This window comes from Leopardus geoffroyi, chromosome B1, assembly GCF_018350155.1.
Source record: "Leopardus geoffroyi isolate Oge1 chromosome B1, O.geoffroyi_Oge1_pat1.0, whole genome shotgun sequence".
NCBI lineage: Eukaryota > Metazoa > Chordata > Mammalia > Carnivora > Felidae > Leopardus > Leopardus geoffroyi.
In genome coordinates, this window is record NC_059327.1 from 14694034 (window position 1) to 14715718 (window position 21685).

The following is a 21685-nucleotide window of genomic DNA, read 5'->3' on the forward strand; positions in this document are numbered from 1 at the left end:
CTTTGTGTACTGCGGGAGCACGTGCCTGTCGGAGCGCCAGGCCAGCGGAGGCACGCTCAGCCAGGGCACTGAGCAACCAGCGTCTTGGTTCACCTCTTCTGCTTATCAAATCCTGAAATCTTATTTTTAAGGTTGCACTCCACTATAGCTTTCTTTTTCAAGAAAGTAAGAACTTTTAAGTGTGAGGAATAGTTTTACTGTTAACGCTCTACCTCCGTCGGCTTTTTCAGGATCATGCCCAGAACCCTCATTATGAATGCCGCTCACCCTACTCATTATTACGGCAATAATGAAATATATCCTTTGGGGAAACTGGAGTACTATATATATTTATCACTATTAATGACTCAGGCCAGACGTGGCCAGAGGCATCTCAGAGCACCTACAGCTCCCAACTTAGATGATCTCTTGCAGTGATGTGTGTTTATGGTGTCTGGCATGCCTTAAAAGCTGGTTGAAAAAGTTTAAGCTGGTTTAAGGTCCTTTGGACTTTAAAGTGCATTTTGCCCTAGGAAAGATGTCATTTAGTCATGTATGGATTCTGAAACCAACTCATCGGAGCTACTTAATTCATTAGATGCCAGATGTACAACCGAAATAATATGTATCTAGCTTTTTAATGTACAGGTTCCTTGATGCGTATTTCTTCACAATCACCCTGTGAGTAGGTGAATCCCATAACTCTCCCCATTTTAGAGATGAGGAGATCAAATACTATAAAAGGTTGCTATCACGATTTAAGAATGAAACTGAAGGAACAGGGCAGGAAATCTTTGGGGTTCTCCATGTTGATTGCCCTTTTTCCTTCCTCCGCCTCACCCCGTGCCTCAGCTGTGGTGCTAGCAAGCCACGGATGACTTTTCTTAGGGAAGGTGTAAGGCAGGTAAGTAGGTGAGTCTAGCACTTTCCATCCCTTTAGTGCTGATGTTTTGGGGTATTCTTTAGGTATGCTCAGATCTACTGTAAGCACAATGAAAGAACTTGGTTTACTTCTGTGAACATATTAACCTTCTGGGCGTGCACTTTGCAGTCAAGAAAAGTCCAGTTGTCTTTGTGATGGTTAGTGAACAAACTTCCTTTTAAAGGAAGTTACCTGTTTACCTGGCTCCCGGACGAGTAGCAAACTCAAGGCCACAAGGGGTTAGGATGAAATAGTCCATTCTCTAGGAACTACTGCCAAAGTATAGGCAGGCCCTGCCTTCCCAAAGTTTGCGTTCACAGCCCTTCGCTTTGACGAGACACCCTACTCATTAACGGCTTTCTTCCTTTGAAAGCAAAAATCTTCAGATTTCTTTCAGATCGCAGAAACAGGTACTAACTTGGGCCTTTCGTAAAAGTGAAGAAGCGTCATTGCGAACATTAGGAAAGCGGGTGTGTCTACTTTTTAACCATTTCGGCCTCTGGAAGGTTTCATGGGAACATCCTACTGTCAGATGGTGGGAAAACCTGCGTAGGGTTCAGACAGCATTGCTGTCCGTTCCGACGGGAATGAAAGCGGTGGTGAGGCTGTCCACTTCAGTAGTTTGACCTGTTGACTGGTTCCAGCAGGCTCACATCGGGATGGGGGCCGACTTTCAGAGAATATTTTCTAAACTTTGAATCTGTCTGCTAGGGTGGATGGATATTTTGAGCGTCCTTGTGGTGTCTTCAATCTCTTTGTAAACTAAGCTTCTTATTACCATTTTGAGGACTTTGAACCTGGAACCTGTTCAGTTCCTACCAATCAGGCCAAGTAATTTTTTTTTTTTTTTTGGTGTTTATTTATTCTTGAGACAGAGACAGAGCATGAACAGGGGAGGGGCAGAGAGAGAGGGAGACACAGAATCTGAAGCAGGCTCCAGGCTCAACCGGATGCTCAACCGACTGAGCCACCCAGGCGCCCCTAAGTTATCTTATTTCTAATGCTATTGCCCTACACATTTAAAAGGTTAATGTTCTGAATCTCTTGGAACAATAAAACAAACTCACAGGTTTCTGACATAGAAAAACTGAAAGAGAGGGGCGCCTGGGTGGCTCAGTCAGTTGAACGTCCGACTTCAGCTCAGGTCATGATCTCACGGCTCATGAGTTTGAGCCCCGCGTCGAGCTCTGTGCTGACAGCTCAGAGCCTGGAGCCTGCTTTGGATTCTGTGTCTCCCTCTCTTTCTGCCCCTAATCCACTCACATTCTGTCTCTGTCTCTCTCAAAAATAAATAAACATTAAAAAAAAAAAAAAAGAAAAAGAAAAACTGAAAGAGAAATAGAAATGCTAAAGCCTTTAAATCACCTCTACTCTGAAAAATAAAATATTTCTACCAAAGCAGGGGGAGGGCATGTAAGCTTCACAAATTAATGGGGAAAATCTTAAGAGTCCTTTTCTGGAAATACAACGTATTTCCACGAAAGTGTTAAGATTGGAAACAGAGGTACCAAGTGCTTTAAGAAGAATTTTATTCCCATCAGTGTGGCAGATTAGCTAATGGCATGCTTGAAGTCCAACCAGAGTCGAAATCTGCTAATCGGGAATGAAAACAGCATCATTAGGGGCAAAACTGAGTTTATTCAAGAGCACTTTTCTCAATGAATTTCCAGCCTGAAATGAAATCACTACGTATGTGTATTTAAGAGGATTCTTTTCTCAGATGAATGTGTGATAGCCATCCATCACATCAAATCTGGAAGTGGTTGCCTTGAATGGGAAGGGAAGGGGAAAACATTGAAGATGCGTTTAGCTGGGTGGAAAGCTGTCATTCAGGGTGCCGTTTACCATATAACACGTGTGTGAAAGCTTCTGGAGCCCACGCTGAAAGAGCGTGTGTGACTAATCAGCGTGAGATGGGGCATATGTGACATCATGAGCCGACAGGAAATCCATTAACTACATCATTTGCTCTTCCTCTGGGGCTCAAGAGGTAATTGTTTATGTGTAAAACAAAACAAAACAAAACAAACCCTTTTTACTCTTTTAGCACTCGGGAGAGCCTGGCTTCCAACACATCAAGCATTGTTGAAAGTAACCGTCGTCAGAACGTTACCTTGAGCCCGGTGCACGGTGGGGCTGGTCCGGCTTTCAGCTTCCGAGCAAGTACGGACCCCGCGACGAACGAAGCTGAGAAACTGCAGAAACCCTCCACCTGCCTGCAGGCTTCTGTTACCAGTGTGTGACTGTCGTTCTGCCTCAGATCTCCTGGCTCCTCGGACACAGCCAAGTTTACGACACTGGGACTGATGTTTACATCTTGGGAAAGACGAGCATCTCGACCGCAGTTTTTGTGTTTACTTAAACTGTGCCGCTGAGTAGGCTAGGGCAAAAAACAAAAATCTTTATTTCGGAGTATCGCTTTTCACATGTATGGCTCTGTAGCAACCGAATAGCAGCAGTAGGGGTGATATGTATACTTTTGCTTCACTACTTGTAACTGAGCACACATAGGAAAGTCTAGACACTGTAAGTGTGATATGCATTCCAATGTCATGAAGTTGCCAATTCCATTTCTAAATGCCACAGATGCGTGTTGCTCCCAGTCTGTGGTCAGAGGGTGCCACGGAACTGATCCTTGACACTTCCAAAAACAGAAACAAAAACAAAAAAAGCGTAAGCCACCACAAAACGTCAAATGCGAGGGTCCGCCTTGAGGGAGATCAAGGTCAGACTGACCAGAAGGGACCCCAGCCCTTTGTGTGTGAATTGTTCATGCACCAGTCATTTCTCACTGTGAGTTTTCGTGACATGATTTTGCAGGAGCCCGTGGAAGTGTGTCAGAAGGGGTCGTGATCGAAATTCTGGGAGTGTCTGTTTTCAGGATTTTGTTTTTTAAGTGTAACAGATGCTTGTCTGAGTTTTTAACCTTCCATAATCACAAACAGGAATATAGGCCTTTGATTCTGAAGTGGACGAAGGAAGGGGATCCCCAGCCTGGCTGGGGCACAGCACTGAGTGATGGAAGAGGGAAATGTGGACTCTTAACTGGTGTTAATCAAATATTTAAGGAAGATAATTTCCTCCTTGTGATACTTATGATGATCCTATCTTACTATAATAGATAACGATAATTAGTTTGTTTAAAAGCAAAATGTTCTTTGTGATACAAATGAAGAGTATGGCCTGGGGATGTTATTCTTTCTAATGGAAGGACATTAATCTATTTTATGTAGTTTTAAATAGAATGCCTAAATTAGGCTATGGGAGATCATTTTTAGTGGTTATAGGAAAGAGCAAATTTAGGGAGAGTTGAACTTCAGGCCTTTTATTCCTGGAAAGATATCTATAGAGAAAACTTTAAAAAGTAATTTTTGATTAGAACTCTACATGTGCCCATGTACTTACCAACAGGATGTGCTCATTCTGCAAGTATGGTATAATCCGAACTTGTACTCCCCCAAAAAATCTATCAGAATGACAATTATGCATACATGAACTATGCCAGAGTGATGTTTACAGATACTTTGTAACCAATTTCAGGAGGCGTTTTTAGGCGGATGTATAGTTATTGGCCCAACTTATTTCAGAATGGTTTGTTAACGTTTTGCTTTGGTTTACATCATGTTGAATATGGAGAAGACTCTAAGCAGCAAAGGAATACAAATAACCGGGCTTCCACTTTACAGAGAAGAGACACTTCCAAGTTCCCCCATTTTATTGAGAACCATGGTAGATACTGAACAGGTATTTGCAGAAGGGTTACATATGACGCAAGTAAAGTCTGGCAAAACGTTTTAGTTTAGTGGCACGTGATGTTTGGAGCCACAGACCGTAAAATACATACCCCAAAATAAATCTAAAGTCTTTCCGCCTCGGACTTCAGTAATTGGCATAAAAATGTGTGACACATTTCTGCTTCAGTATTAGGTTCAATCCCTAGGGATCTGTTTAAGGAACGCAGTCCTACACATAGTTGGACTGATTCTTGAAACATATGGATACTCCCTCATGCATTTTCAGATATTTGCAAGTTGCATTGAGTCAAACTGGACTCATCAAGCTTAGATTCCTTTTTTTTTATGCCTATAGTGAAACGTCAGCACGTTTCTTGGTAAGCCCCTCTGCCACTAAAATGCTTAGGTCAGTTGGCTTCGAGTCTCATGCCTTATTTCTTCCAAGGCATGCCCTGATTGCCCAGAAATGAACTATTTGTCTCATGGCTTAAATATGTCCGGAAGGAATGATAATGTATCTAATAGACTATACACAGAGTCTATTTCCTTGGGGAGGTGTATACCATACGGATACTAAATTCTTCTGTCTAAATTCGTTTCGGGTTTTTTTTTCCCCCAAAAAAACCTGCTCTCAAGCGCTGAATCATACCATCAGTTCATAAATAACGTAACCATTGAAACAATACATCAGCCTCTAGTTGATCCTCTGAAAATGGCCATTATTATAATCAAATGCTGTGTGGACAGGAAAGGAAAGCATTACCCTTTAAGAGAAGCTTTAAAATATGAATTTATCAATAGTTCACAAGAAATAGGTTTACAGAAGATGTTATTCAAATAAAACGTGTATACCATTAGCCTGATGCTACGGGGTACATGATTTTAAAAACAACCAGAAACTCCCTTAGACCTGGAGCCATTAGTGTAGAAAAGATGGGCTTTAAAGACCGTACGATGGAAGCAGACATTCCGTGTGGAAATATCCCCGTCTGAATCTAATCAGGATTCTTGGATGGGGGAGGAGTGAGGCGGCAGGAAGCATGTTACAGATGTGACCCGAGATGGTCAACGGCGAGCTTCTCAGTGACCAAACGCTCGGCCCGCACCAACGTTGCCAGCACCCGTTTCCTCCCCTGCGCTGATAGCTTTGTGTTACATGGCTGCTTATCCAGTCTTCGCTTAGAGTTTCTTAGCTGGAAGGTTTACAAAACTGAATCTGGTTGAATCTCTGCGTAGCGTTCAACTTTCAAGGGTCAACCCATCTGTCGGCATTTTGCACACGTATGTATTATTATGATACAGCATATTACTTTATGGTAATTTTTATTTTTACATAGAACTACCTCCATAAATTTGATGAAGCGGCAGCAGTGTGTTCAAGTGTATTGTTCAGAAAAGCAAAGTTGAAAACTTTCGTAAACATTCGGCCATGGCGTTCTGTGTGTGTGTCGGTGGCTGCCCGTGTGGGCTCGTGACTTTTTCATGGCCGTGGTTTTGTTTTACGGCATTATTTCGCTTTCAGATGTAAACCTGTCTCTCCTCTCTATCCCACAAAAGCACACTCGATTTTGTTACGAACGAAACGAAGTTGAAATTTCTTGTCTTTCCACCCCACCCCACCCCACCCCACCCACCCCATTCCTGCCAAGAGTTCTCTCTGGCAGAGAGCCGATTGGTACACATAATTTAGCCAGCTCTCTACTCCTGAAAGAATCCGATTTGAATTCTAGGTTTTCAGTAGAAGTCACACCAGATATGTGGACCGTGCCGGCTTTGAAGTACTTTGGGCCTCGCTGCTTTCACGCACACGCTACCATACCGAGCCCAAACTTCATTTTAATTAAAAGAGCAGTGCTGTGTACTCACCACGTGTGCTAAATAATTTGTATTCCATTTTCTATATTTTGCACATCTCAGGGGACCTTAATGAGCATATGAAAAGGGGGGTGCCATCAAATAGAGAAAACTAACAGAAGAGCTGAATGGGGACCAAGCAGGATAAAAATACCAAATTACTGCTTCTCTGATGTTGTGAAGCTCAAGTTCAGGAAGCATAAATTGAAAGTTAAGCTGAAGTAACGATGATCCGAACACCAGCTGTTCCCAAGTCTCCCTTTCTTAGAGCCCAGCCAGTGGTTCGAAGATGTAAATTTAAATTATATCGCAATCGCCATGGGGAAGAAAAAACCCTGTTTGATGAAAAGAAAAGCATTGTGCGTTTTTTGTTTTTTTTTTTTTTTTTTTAGGTTGGCACAGCTCTGTAAAACCCTACCCAGGACGAACCACATATTGCCACCAAGTGTACTTGAAAATAAAGTTTTTAACTTAAATTATAGGCGTCTTGCTCACTATACGATAGTGAACCTATTTTGAAAAGTCTCACCATTTATAACATGGGCAGCATTTGGAGCTTGATTAAAAGCCAACAACAAACTATCATGACTTTGCCCGTTCATTTTGGGATCTCAAAGTGCTTCCAAAGCATTCAGATTGACAATTAACAAAGCAGGTCCTGTTTGTAACACCCATACTTGAAATGGACAAACAGAAGGAGTGACTTAAGATTACCCAGAAACTCAGTGGCAGCTACCAGTGACCTATTTTCTAACTGATAGACCATCATGAGAAATCACTAAATACAATGCTGTTTTTTCTGATGTGTGCTAATAAAGTCAAAGGAAACAAATACAACTGTACACTTTTGTCCATTTTCATTCAAAAAGTTCAGGGTGTTTGGAATTTTACAAAATCCACCCAATGCCATTGCGGTCAGAGGCAGATCCCAGACATACACCCTAGTTTACAGTTTCCTCTTGGGCTTCTTTAATTCCTGTGCTAAAATACCATCTTTCAGGAACATGTGCTCCTGGCAGTGGAAGGTGCTGAAACAGAAATCGTAATTTAGAACTTTATCAAGTACTCTTCACAGTGCTGCTTTTAGCACAACAGAAATTCAGTACAACGTATTGAGTCCTACCTGTAAGAATCTGGATTTCCGAGGGAGCTGATCTAGTTCTAAGTGTTTTCTCAAACTAGGAGATGTCAGATCCTTGCTGGGGACCTTCTCCATTGCCACGGGCCAGGCACAGAACCAGCCGGAAGCATGCTGTCAGGCGACAGCAGACCCCAAGCAGAAGTGATCCCGTCTTTTCCTGTCCCTCCCCGCCCTCCTCCCCCACCCCACCCAGTACTGTCCTGCCCATTCTCTTCTTTCTCTTCTGTTCTCGAGACATGCTTCTGCACGTGTTCAGGCTCAGGGAAGCCAGGACACAGGAAGGACGAATGCAAAAGCAAGGAAACCACTGTTTTGCTTTGGGTTAATAAAATATGGGCAGGAAGGAGATTACGATCAGTCTGATCTTTGCCAAGTAAGACAAAACAATCAGCTGTCACTCCGTCATTCTCCCAGAAGGTTCTACAGTATTAAGGATACATCTAATATTTTCCCATAGATTTTTATTTAGGAGACATTTCATAAATTATATATACGAAAAATTTCATGATTAAATTTCCCAGTGTGTTGAAAATGGGCATTGGCACGTCCCTGATTGAGTTAATCTCTGCGTCTTTTTTAGCAGCATCCCAGAGAGAGTCCCTAGTGATTGCTCCTCCAACACATAATCCTGTGTTTTCACAGTTGTTCTATGACTTACAGTTGCTGATTTGCAAGGTAGAGAATTCTACGAGGCTCATGGGGGACTAAACTTTCTTATGATTGTATATGATCAGTTGTAGGGCTTTAATTGCTCATTGTTGGCTGCAGATGTGAACACACATACGCACACACGCACACACACCCTGCCAACGAGGGAAGGGGGAGTTTCACGAGTGAGGCAGCAGTGACCCTGGAAGCAAACGTAAGGCTAGAGGCTTGGCCTGTCCACGTACAGTGCCTACGCCTCCCTGTCCAAAGGCTGACCTTGGCACCCCGTTCCTTGCTCCCACCAAAAAGAGGTACCAAATCTGAGAACTCCTCCAGTGTCAGTCCTCTGCAGTTACGGAAAATTCATGAAGTCCACACTCAGCAGCTTCTTGCCTGCCTTTCCTCGGAGGTCCTGCCTCCCTGCCTCCTTCCCGTTCCCCCCTCCTGGATACCGATACACCGCCACGGTTTCCACACCGGAAGCGCAAAACAGCGTGTGGTACTGTGCACACGTGATGGGTTAGGACTAGAGCTGCCCTAGGGTCACCTTCATGTAAGTATTGACAGCTACAAATTAAGGTCCTTAGAGTAGTTGACATAGATACTACTTTCTAGAAGAGAATTAAATTTCAACATTAAGTTTAAAGGGATCATAATTCTGCAGGTATCTTTCTCTGAGTGACTGAATGTGACTATTGCATTAGGGTAAATGAATTAAGAAGTGCAAGTGGGATTTACTGTATGTTAGAAAGGAGTTTTGCAGCCAAGACTGCCTTGAATAAAATGTGTTTGCACTGAAAAAAAAAAAAAAAAACTTTAAATTACTTGGTCTCTGGTTGCTGTAAAGGTCATCCAAGATGGATGTTCTGTTTATATTGTATAGTATTTCATATGAAATAATTACAGTTCATGAAATGTCTTCCCTAATGTTACTGATTTATGACAGCACATTTGTAACATGGTTTTTATCGTGCCGGTGTGCCATATTGTAAATGATGATTGACTTGTCATGCTTAGTATAATAACTTAAAAGGAAAACAAAGCACAGGGATTTTTGTAAGTCTATATTTGAAAGTCCCTCCATATGGTAATACTGTGTTCATGTTGTTTATGTAGTGTTGTGTGAAATATCCATTTTGGATCGTGTTACTTTTTAAGATATTAAATAACATTTGGTTATATGTCTAAGTGGATTTTTTTTGGTACTTGAGCGAAAATACTTTAGGTGAGACCAATTTATTGCTCTCCTCAATTAACAGGAGTTCGTAGCAAAATTTTTATTGCACAGTCTTAGTGATTAGAGCTTTTGAATGAAAACAACTGAACACAGAAATATCTAATCAGAATCTTTTTCCAGGAATGTTGAAAAAGACACATTTTTGGCCAGCTATTCAAATTTAAGAGTTAGGCTTAGAGACACAAAGGATTACGTCTTCTGTGAAATCAGAAAGCGGTGGGGTTGGTTTGTTTTGTCGGCCCTCAAATCACAACTTCTGTCCCCAAATAAACGTGATCCCCTCCCCCATGAGCACCCAGCGTCTATTCACATATTCCTGGAAGGCACTTGTACAAGTTTGCGACTCCTCCAGAATCTACCACTCTTTTGGCTGTCCACAGTGGTAAATCTTTGTCCTTGGAGAAAGGACTCCCTTTTTTCAAACCAAAAGTAATCCTCCCTCAAGCAAACGATGAAGTCCGGCAACAGCAGTGTTAGTCAAAAACAATCGGAAGCTATAACGTTGAGCCTGATTTTCTTGTAAAGGCAGTTACCCAAAGCAGACCTCCGACGACAGAGTCATTTGGGTAAGTGTGGGGAACCCAAGGTGACCACTTTGAAGAACAGGTCCTATTTTAGTTTGCGTATAGTTTGAACTGTCTCCATTCAGACACCCCCTTCTTCAAGCACGAAGTTAGCACGAGCTTACAATACCGGAACAATAAAGGTGATGGCGTATTCCCTTCAGAGCGATCCAGTGAACCAGACACATGGAGGAAATGTGCCTTCAGAAGATGGAAGGCAGGATTCTGACTCCTTTGAGAGAATGGTCACAGTTCATAAAGATCTTTTCTTTCCAAAGGAAATGGTATGGCTTTAACTTATTTTTAAGTGTTTAGAGTGGTGGGATTTTTTTTTTCCCTCCGTAAAGAAAAGCCAAGCAGGGTACTCAATACGTGCCTCCTGCCCTGTTACAGCTGTGAAATCGAGAGCCACTGAATCATAAAAAGAAGGTATTCACCTGACTTTAATAATTTATTTAACTGTGAAATCATATCCCTACTGTGGGGATACTTGGATTTCATGATATTCCCCCTGTTTGGGCCCAGTGGCTCCAGACTTCTCCTGTAAAGCAAATAGTTAATCATGTAACACATGGAATAAGTGTGTGTGATGAATATTTAGAGGCCACATAGCACCAGACAGCAATTCCAAGAAAAATCAAGGCACCTGCACTCCAGATAGGCTGAGCGGGCTTTTCTGGTGAACCTTGTTAAAAGAATGGCATTAGAAGTGCAATGTCAAGAGCAAGAGGCAGATACAATGCATTAGACAAGAGAGGTCAGGTCAGAGATGCTAATGTGGAATTACAAGGAAAGAACGGTAACTGCTGATGTTCAATGAAGAGCAAATTCTTCCCTCCTCAGATCCAGGACTTTGGGGCTGGTGTCTGTGGCTCATGGGGAGTGAAGGCTGGACTTCAAACCAGCCTTGGCCTATCCAGGTGACCCTTTGGATGGTTTCTTAGGGAGCCCCCAATTCCACCCAGCACGTTCCTCTGAGGTCATATTCTTCCATGTCTCCCCGTTTCTCTTCTTTTGTTGTGAAGCTCCGTGCATTGTTTTTCTTTCCTGTTTCCTTGGGTTTATTTTCCTTTGTTACTCTTTTCTCTATGTTTAACCAAGAGTTTTTGTTTGTTTGCTTGTTTGTAGTTAGGCTTTCTTGTCTAATGTTTGGACTCCTTCCTGGTCTCAATTATTTATATGAAAGCGTATAATTATTTTTATAATTTGAAATTTTTCTATATATTAATTATATGTATTTACATAATATCTACTAAGTATACTATAGATACAAGATGTATGCGTTATAGTATATAATATATAATGTTACATACATAATCTGCATGTAGTGACAATTGATAACTAGTATTTTAAATTTCATATTTATATTGCCCTACCCTCCTTGGATCCACAGGCCTCTGTCATCCCTCAACCTCACTTCCACGCACCTTTGCACTAAAAGCTTTTGGGTTCTCCAACACTTGGATAGAAACCTGCCACCAGCTGACTCATCAAAGGTCTGCTAAATCACTGGCAACTTCCGGAGATGAGAGAGAGATGATCGATAGATAGATAGACGATAATGCATTAGACCAAAGATCTCTGTATTGTTATAGTCTATAAATGGCAATGAAAAAAAAAAAGATGTCACGCAAGAGGATATAGTTTGACTTCTGTGTGACTCCCTTTTAATGATGTGTGTTGAGAATTTATTATCTTGGGAAATTATCTTTGAACATTTTTATAGCTATCCTTCAAGCCAGCACCTGCCATTCTTTACTATACCCTATATTGGGGAGGGTGGAACCCCCCTGAAAATCACTTTCTTTAAAATTAATAATAGGTCAGGGGCACCTGGGTGGCTCAGTCGGTTGGGCATCCGACTTCGGCTCAGGTCATGATCTCCCAGTTGGTGGGTTCTAGCCCCGCGTCGGGCTCTGTGCTGACAGCTCAGAGCCTGGAGCCTGCTTCGGGTTCTGTTTCTCCTCCTCTGTCTGCCCTTCCCATGCTCATGCTCTGTCTTACTCTGTCTCAATAATAAATAATAAATAAATATAAAAAAAATTAATAATAGGTCAGTGGTTTCTAGTATGGAAAACCTCAGTCTCAGTTATCTTCCATCAAGGTAACATCCCCACTCGCCATCCAGCTAGATTGTGAAGGTATCAGTGGTCTGTCCTGCCCAGTGTGGCTTCCTGTTGTCTGTTACTGTTGACAAGACATGCGACAGGTTAACAAATATTAAACGGATTGGAGATGACAGGGTTTTGTGTTTTTTTTCCTTTTTCCCGTCCTATGTTATTTGATAGCAGTTTGTAAGACTTCTGTGTTGAATGTCAAGAGATCAGTATTCAGATGCAGAAGGTACCGGGAGCCCCAGGGATAGAGCGATGGCCTTGGAAACAGAAGATTCCATGTCTACAGTTAGTGTCCTCCCATGTCTCCTTCAGTCTTTAAAAGGGACCAAATTGGGTGGAGTAGGGGCTACCAGCTGGCCTCATAAGTCAGGCAAATGGGTATGATAGACATTATCTTTTACAATTGACTTTTGCTCTAGCCAATTAATTGGGACATCTACTAATGCTTTCGCTTCCCTAAAGATTTCAGCAGCCAGAATATTTTGTAGAGAGCCTATTGAGAGCAAAACACTTCCACTGCGTTTGTAACGCAAACATTTTAGAACAGTTTTAGAATTACAGAATTACTATGACAGTGATACAGAGAGTTCCTGTGTACCCTGTACCCAGTGTCCCGTACCATTAACATCTTACATTATATGGTACAGTGCTTGCAATCAACGAACCGATACTGATGTTATTGTTAACTAAAGCAGTACTTGATTCAGATTCCCTCAGTTTGTCCCTACAGTCATTTTTCTGCTCCAGGAGCCCAACCAGGATACCACATTACACGTAGTCACTGTGTGTCTTTAGTCTCCTCTGGTCTGAGTTTCTGAGACTTCCTCTGTTTTTGATGACCTGGACAGTTGTGAAGGGTGTGGATCAGGAATTTTGCACAAGGTCCCTCACTTCGGGTATGTCCTCTGCTTTTCTCACGGTCAGGATGGAGTTGTGTGTGATTGGGATGAGGGGGTCACAGAGGGAAAGTGCCAGTCTCCTCATACCGGATCAAGAGTAAATACCATCAATGTGACTTACCACTGTTGACGTTAACATCGATCACCTCGCTCGAGGTGATGTTCATCAGGTGTCTGCAATGCGAAGTTATTCTTTTCAGCTTCCACACTGTACTCTTGGGAAGAAAGTCCGTATACTCAGCTCACACTTAAGGAACAAGGACTTAAATACTCCATCTCTGAGGGCAGAGTATCTAAATAGATTGCTTGGGACTCTTCCGTACAGATTTGTCTCTTCTTCCCCAATTTACTTCTTCAGTCATCTATTGCCATCAGTATGGATGCATGGATATTTACTTTATACTTTGGGCTACACCCCATTACTACTTTATGTTATTACTCAAATGTGTCCACCATATGCTACTGATTGCTGTTTCGGTGGGCTCATTTGACATACCCCCATTATTGCAGTTGATCGTTTACTTGGTTTCCTAACTTTCTAACTTTCTGGCACTGCAAGGCTCTAGGCTTATTCTGTATGTACCGCCCCAGACTTGGAATCAGCCACTTCTCCGGGAGCCCTGGTTTCTTTTACTGGATGGTATTAGAAACCAAGATCTAGTAGTAGGCATTCCCACTGCTGCGGGAGAACCATTATTTCCAGGACCTCTCAGCTGACAGAGCAAGGAGATATAAGTGTGTGCGCTAACCTGTGTGTATGGGTGTCTAGAAATATTTCCATCTGCAACCATCTGTATCTCTGGTAAGCTAAACGTGGGTTCCTATTGATGTATCCAACCCTAATCTGTTACTAGCTGGATCACTGTAGCCTCCTGCTTATCTGTAATCCCCTACTCCAGCAGTGAGAAACTTCGCTCCCAACACATTATTTACTCAATTGTTCAACTGCAGTATACGTGGAGAGCACTTCATCTACTGAATTTTACAAAACTGATTAGGTAATTGTGGATGATGAACATGGAAGTAAAAAAAAAAAAAAAAAAGGTGGAAAGTTCTCTCCACTTATCCTAGGTAAGTGGCTTACTTAATGTGACAGTACAGGGACGATCACAAACTTACCAGTCTTATTTGGTCTGATGGGACTGTTATAAAAATTTTAAGGTGCAGGGGGGAAGAAGCCAATACTAATAACATTTAATGTGTATTTCTGCTCGTGTCACAGGGTCAATACTTGGAGGGAAAGTGGTGTGCTGGCTCAGTGGTGGCAGGCCACGTGTTTGTAGGCCCCTGCTTCCTTCTCTCCATTTCCGGTCTCTGCATATCTAAATCGTAACCACATCTCAAGGTGCAGATCAAATACCTTCTCTCTCACAAGGGCTCCTCTGAACACCCCTTTCCACTCCCAGGCCCTGACAAAATATGGCTTCTTTCCCTTCCTTACCGTACGACATTCATCATTCCCAACCGTGTGTTCTCAATTTTTGTCTTAACGTCAGGACCTCAGACTCCTGCCCACGACCATGACCTCAGCTGAACAATTTATGCCGCTTTTATGCTACCTCCTCTGGTCATTTTTGTCCTCAGTGGCCCTGAAGAGCTCTGAGAGCTTCAGCAGGCTCGGCGGTGCCAGCAGTGGGCTCCACGTGACACACCCAGCGGGATTTCAGAAACGTTGAGCACTTTGCTCCCCCCTGCCTCGAACCTAGGCAGCCTTCTGGAAACGTGCTCGCTGGCTGTGGTGCTCAACCTGTGTGCCTTCTCTCTCACAAAAGAAAACCAGCAAGTAAGGTGTGGCTTTGGAAATGTCAAAAAGCTGTGAAGAGATGAAAAGCCGAGTGGACGGCTTTTGTCCCTTCTGGTGATCGAATACGCTGTGGGAGCCCGCCCCTCCGGTCCAGGGCTGTGACCCCAGGGCTGTGGTGTTCCTACTTGGTGCCTGCAAAGACGGGAGAGGCGTTACGAGAGGTGGTCAAGAGCCACTGAATCTGCGGGGCAGAGGAAGCCACTGGTGTGTGTGAAAGGACAGACCTTGCTCCGTGAGCATGTAGTCTGCTCGTGTCTCCGTGGCTCTAAGGCTGTGTTTCTGCACAAAGCGGTGGGAGTATTTATGACCATCGTCCACAATATGTTTCCTTTTAGCCGTATCTTCAATCTAAAGACAGCTATTGTTTATGCAAACTTTCCGTAGAGGTCTAACCAAAAATTTATTTCCTCTGTCTTGATTTTGAGTTTTTTCCTGATCTTAGCCACGTTTTTCTTTCTGTTTCTTATCATTTCTTCCCCTGATCTCCTGCTCCTTCCCTTTCTGCCATCTGTGAGATTTTGACTACAGCTAATTTTTCATTTTAATGTTCTCATTTCTCTCCCCTTTCCCCCTCACACGCTTTTAAAACAAGTCCTTGGTTTTGCTTTCTTGATAACCTTTTCCTTATCTTCCCACAACGGTGTCCCTAGCTATGGCTAACTCATTTAGTAGCTGTACTGTGAGTAGTTTAAAAGCTTGACCAGGGAGTTCTACTAACAAACTACTTGCTATTACTTCCAGATACTCAGGTTAGCTGGGAAAAAAAAAAAAAAAAAAAAAAAAAAAGTCTTGTCCTGGCTTGACATAACACTAAAAGTCTCCCAAGCTCTAGTTTACCTGCAGTGCTGGGGATGGTGTCTTCAGCAGAAGTGTTTGCAATGTTTTCCTCTGGGTGCCAGGGTTCAGAAACCAGGACTGGAGCCCTGTCCTGGGGTGTGGTTTGGGTCAGGGTGAACCGAATGACCACAAAGTCAAGTTCTCACTAGGAGACATGGTGTTGCGTAGTATCTTCCAGATCCACGCTTGAAGGTCTTGCCTCTAGGAATATACTCTTTAGTTCTCTGTATGTTCCAGTTTTCCTTAAATAAGCACAAATTATTTGAAGGTCAGAACAATGTTCAAGAATATAGTAAAGGGCAGGCCTCATCTGTGTCAATACTTCCTTTCTGGCCACCTCACCTTGGACGGGTGCTAAACTGCAGATTTCTCTTTATAAGAAGGCTTGTTAATTTTGCAAGCTGCAGCTCGATGTGCTTCTTGCTTTCCAGAGCAAAAATGTTCTCCTGGTCTCACTAAAGTGCAATCCAAAATTTCTCCATTACAAGGTAGAGTTAAGAGGGGAAAAAACTAGGATTAAAGGTAAGGGTTGTTTGGGTACCGAGGAGAAGCCATACTGAAGGGGAGACAAAGGAGCCCTGTGTAGCCATTATAAGCTGGCGGCTCGGTTTGCTCTCCTTACTCATTACTTTAGGACTTAAATGTTCTTCCCAAATGATTTGTCACAATGAACTCATTCTTCCTCAGAACCTAAGTGGGAATCTTCAGATCGTTCTTACTGTGCCTGGAAATCCAGTGACTGTCAATGTGTGTAGTGCTTGATTAAGCTGTATCATGATTTGTAGGAAATCTATGTAAGTCATAGACTTTAAAAAATATTACCCTCCACCGAAGGCTGTCCATTAAAGGGGATGCATTTTCAAATTTAGGGCCCATTGTTGTAGACTATTTTTGTTTTGTTGTTATAGACTGGGTTTTGCAAAGCTAGCTGAATGAATGAAGTTTAAATTTAGTAGTGCCCTGAATACTGCTTCTCTTAATTCAGAAATTAGTAACACACCGTCTGAGGAAGGAACCTAACTCAGAAGAAAGGTTAAACACAAATATACCTGCATGTACTGTAATATCATTTGAATGTCAATTTTGATACAGCGGGTATTTCAAGCAGCAAATGTTCATTGCTTTCATCTTGGCGGCACGGCATCCCAGGGGGTTCTAGAAGCACAAAGTGAAAGACATGATCGCCGTCTTCTAGGGGGTTCAGAACCCAAGGTCACCCTTACACCTGGAAAAGCAGCAATGCAACCAGGTTGCACAATGTTCGCAATAGCATGGGAGAGCGTACCCACCGGGAGCAGCTCCGGGTCCCAGAACCACCCCTCCTGCTCACCAGCTGTGGGGTTCGGCGGCCGGCTTCACTCATCTGACCTCTGGGGTCCAGCATTATGGTCTGCTAGAAAAATGGGGACAGATTCTGCCTTCTCCCCTCACAATGGAGTCTGTGAGGATTACGATTCCATGAGACCCACGAAAACCACTCACAGTGGACAAGGTACAAACCCAGTGCCGTGTTATCGTGCAGGTTCAGAGGAGACTGCGCCCTGCTGTTGTACTATTCTGGCAGACGGGTTCTTTTTTTTGTTTTCAAGGTTGTTTATTTTGGGAGAGAGAGAGAGAGGGAAAGAGAGAGAGAGGGAGAGAGCACAAGCGGGGGTAGGGTAGAGAGAAAGGGAGAGAAGGAGAATCCCAAGCAGGTTTGAGGAGCCCAATGTGGGGCTCGAACCCATGAACCATGAGATCATGACCCAAGCCAAAGTCAAAAGATGGATGCCTAACCAACTGAGCCACCCAGGTAACCCTGGCAGACGGATTCTTACAATCAGGATTTAAGCTGGACCTTTAATGAATGTAAGGACAGAGTGGCCTGAAGAGTATTCCAGGCATGTTAAAAGCAGGAGTGGCAAAGATACATTTGCAAGACAGTATATGTAATTCATCTGCCTTTAGACTTCATGTTTATTATCATAAATGCTATGAGTGTATGTGGGGGAAGGGGAACTAACATTACATGTAAGTTTTCAACCATGATTTGGCTACAGAACATTAAAACCCATCACGGGAAGGTGCCACAGTGGACGTTTGTCATGTGCTATTCTTTACGCCCGTGTCTACAGATGGGGCCACCACATATCTTTGCTTCCAATTATGGTCTCAAGTCTACCTTTGCACAGGAAGCCCTGTCTTGGCCCCTCCAGTCATTTGAACACTCTTGCGTTCTTTGCTTTTCTTCCCTTTCCCATGTACACACTGTGTGCCCCCAGCTGGATTATAACGGCCCTGAAGTTGGGAAGGTCTTTTGATCATGCCGCCTCCCAGAGCCTGACAGGATGGCGTGTCTGTGCCGGTGCAATGGTGTGATGCCAAAAGACCATTCCTCCTCCTCAGTGCCGACGTGGTCACTGCTTCTGACGGTCACACCCACTTGCAGATCTATTGGTAGGTTTCAAAGTATCATTCACAAATAATACACTTGCACTCGGGTAGAGAAAAAGTCAAATGTATTTTTAAGACTTCTGAAGAACCCGTCATTTTGTGCTGAGTTACCATTATCCTAGTCCTTAATGTAAAGATGCCATGATCTTTTGTTTGATGTGAAATGGTTCAATACCAAATTCTGTTCTGAACCCAGCATACAAGTCTGTTACCCCCCTACTTCAATCCTTCCGTTGGTCAAAATTAGTTGAATCAGATCCAACTCTTTCCTAGGGCTTGTGAGGTGCCTCCTGACCTGGTCCCCACCTTTCCCTCCCATCCCACCTGCCAGTGTCCCAGCCAGAACCTTTCGTTGGGCTCCTTGCGGCCTCCAGATCATTTCTAAGCCTCTCCTGCCCCCACCACCCCATCATGGCACTCACTCACTACTCAATCTTCAGGTTTCACTGATCTGGACTGCAAGAAGCTTGCCTGCCTTGCAAACCCTGGCACTCTTCTATGGGTCCCCCTGGCTCCGACACTTCCTTCTCAGGGTCGGGGGTTATTTCTTGTCCCTGGGTAGGTTTCCCTGTGATGGAGACTCTGAGATGAAGATCTGTATTGGAGGGAATGCCCTTGGGCTCAGGCCCCATGAGAAAAGAAGGGAGAGAAACGAGCTGGCCAACGAGAGGTTGGGCTGTGTCGATTCTCTTCAGCTGAAGTCCACCAGGAACATACCTGAAGTTCCACAGATCGAGTCCATCACTCACTGCAGAGAGCGAGACGCACACCGTGGGGAACCACGGGCCCCTCAGTACGAGTGTTAGAAAGAAGCTCAGGTAGCATTTGGGCTTCAGGTAGGTGGGGTGGGAGAAGACCGAAGGTCCTCTCTAGATTGGACGCTGCTAGTGCAATCTAGAAAACAAAATGGCAGCCTGTCTGTGATGGGTGTCTCCATAAATCTTACCCCTGGCGAGGGAAGAGTAGGATGAGGACAAGGTTGTAACCGGTAATCGAGTAGCAGACACTCATTCCGGCCAAGAAGGGGTGACGGGAAAATCTGTTACCGTTTGAGTGGCACAGTGACCATCTTTATGCTTAAGTGAAACTCTGGAGAGGGCTTGCATCATCTTGTTCGATTTTATTCTGTGAAGTTGTTTATGTCCAACAGGAGAATAACGTGGCCCAGCTGTGAGTGCCGGGCCGGCTCCGGTTATGAATGCCTGGTCTTTTCTCCTTTCGCAGCTGTGACACGGTTCCAGCCAGTCCCTGGGCGGACCCCCGAGGAAGCTCCCAACCTGGGTGACCCTGCAGAGTGGTCTGGTCTCCTGACGCTCCCACGGCTGTCGGCCACTGGAGGCAGGCCGCCCCCGGGAGGGCAGGGTGCCGGGGCGGAGTGGGCTTTCCAGCTCAGGCAATTCTGGAGGAGAGCCCATCAGTGGCCTGAGTGACAGCATCGCCCCGGCAGCAGAGTCCCTCGTTCGCAGGGCGAGCAGGTGGCACAGCACAGCAGCCACTCCATCTCCTGGCGTCACTCTTCCTGCGACAGTGAGCTCTGGGACGACCAGGACTGAGGCTCTCTTGGTCTTCCTTGCACCTGCAGAGAGAGCCTAACACGGCGCCTGGCCCATACTCAGTCCTCCGTGAATATGTGTCAGATAAATCAACGAGCTGCTCGTCACGAGGTCCTCATCTTCCACTTGACCAAATGTTCTGCTCCTGGTCTTTGAGTGTAACATTTTTCTTTCCAATCGACAGCTTATTTCCTGTGGACTATCAGTCACCATCCAGAACGTCCAGAGCAACTGTTCTCAGCAGTGAATGGGTGGCATCAATTAGGTTCCTGGAGAAACTCTCTCAAAGGATCCCTGCTGGGCCCCCAAGGAGACCCTATCCACTCAGGATTGTGATTCACTCAAGTCCAGCGTGGTGCCCAGGTATGGGTATTTTGAAAAAACTCCCTAAGACTGAGTCTGTTTCCCTTGTAACCTGCCCTTCCCCAGTCCCCCAAAAAGAAGTCTTCAAGTTTCGTGGTAACTTCTAAAAATGGCCATTAGGAATCAGGGAATTTTTTTTCTACCTTTTTCCCCTCAGACGTAGTTCTAAAAAGCCAAACATGAAGTTACATCACTGCCAAGCTGAAGAGCATTCTATTGAGATACCTTATATAACAACTAACGTTTTCCAAAGACATAAAATATGATTGAAAAAATTCCTTCTTACAATTACAAGAATCCTATTTAAACTGAAAGCCTCATCCTTGGGTCTTCCAATGACTCTCTGGAGATACAAAGATTTCCACTACATACAAATAACACGCCAGCCCACGGCACATCCTCTCCACCAACAAGATCCCCTGGAGCCACTGCTTCTGGATTCAGTGTCACATTCACCATTATGAATGCCTCTTTAGAGGAGAAAGCCATTCCCAAGCCTGCCCCTTGGCAACGTAGGAAGCAGGTGAATTTGTCTTAAACCACTGTTCTGTTTCCTGTCCATCAGTGTCTTACAGCCTTGTCTCTCATACTCAGGAAGAAAGCCAATACCTATCTAGAAAACTTCTCCTTTCCAAAGGCATTTATATTATAAAAGAATGTACAATGGGAGGATGCTGGTGATCGTGACCTTCTATGTAATCTCACAATAGCCTGCTTATGTGTCTTTCTGCCCCATCAGTCTGTAAGGAGCGTCTTACTGGTGGGGGAGTAGAAGGGGGTGGGAGCACTGTCTCTTAGTCCTCTTTGCAATTTCTGTGCTGAAGCAGACGCATGTTTATGAATGAATGAGTGAATGAACGAACAAGCGAATGCATGCCTAGGAGTAGTAGGGGGGATGTAAGCATTTGCATGACCTTGACAAAGTCTCATATGCATCATGGTCACCTGGCACTCAGTTGTTGTTTTGATTCAAACCTTAAATAGCTAAATGAAAAGCCTATGAAATAGAGGTCCATTCTTTCAAGAAGCTTCTAAGTGAAATCTTAGAGCTTGGTATTGATACATTCTTTGGGGGGGGGGGGGGCACAGTTATCAGTAATTTTTTAAACAACTGAAATTTGAAAAAGGATTTGGATAGAACATATTTGTATCTTTAAAAAATAACTTGAGTAAAATCAGAATTAGGCTTATACCACAAATCTATCCTGAACCATCTCTAGTCCTGCCATTGAACTACAGACCCCTGTACCATCTTGCTGCTGTATTGTACGTGGCTGAGAGGCCCCATCACACATATGTGCACTCACACGTACATGCAGTAAATACAGGTGCAGTGTTAGACCAAATGCGCGAAGAACTGGGGAGCTATTCGTACGTGGGGAATAGGTAAACACTTGGAATGTCTGGTCTGTTTGTTATGCCTCGTTGATATTAACATTTATTCTTATTTTTTTGATTAAAGGCTAATATATGTTTGTTATCCTAAAAATTATAGGAAAGCAGAAGAAGCAGCAAAGAAGAATCAAGCATTGGGGCACCTGGGTGGATCAATGGGTTAAGCGTCCAACTCTTAACTTCAGCTCAGGTCATGATCTCAGGGT

General features: G+C 43.8%; 1 protein-coding gene and 1 long non-coding RNA gene across 8 annotated transcripts in view; one reads left to right on the forward strand and one right to left on the reverse strand.

Moving 5' to 3' along the window:
• The window catches only part of STOX2 (storkhead box 2), a 229422-nt gene extending 219963 nt beyond the window's left edge, over nucleotides 1–9459 (forward strand). For 6 of the 7 annotated variants that reach the window (XM_045452814.1, XM_045452819.1, XM_045452825.1 and 3 more), the window contains one exon: nucleotides 2949–9459. In XM_045452814.1, the coding sequence (XP_045308770.1) occupies nucleotides 2949–3144 (196 nt within the window). In that variant the 3' untranslated portion in view covers nucleotides 3145–9459. The remainder of the gene's footprint in view (nucleotides 1–2948) is intronic. The other variant, XM_045452830.1, reaches the window with a different exon arrangement.
• Nucleotides 2414–3107, reverse strand: LOC123585064. The gene is made up of 2 exons (XR_006705878.1): nucleotides 3015–3107; nucleotides 2414–2491 (listed from the first exon to the last, which is right to left on the reverse strand). It is a non-coding gene; the product is annotated as an uncharacterized LOC123585064 (long non-coding RNA).
• Nucleotides 9460–21685: the final 12226 nt, after the last annotated feature.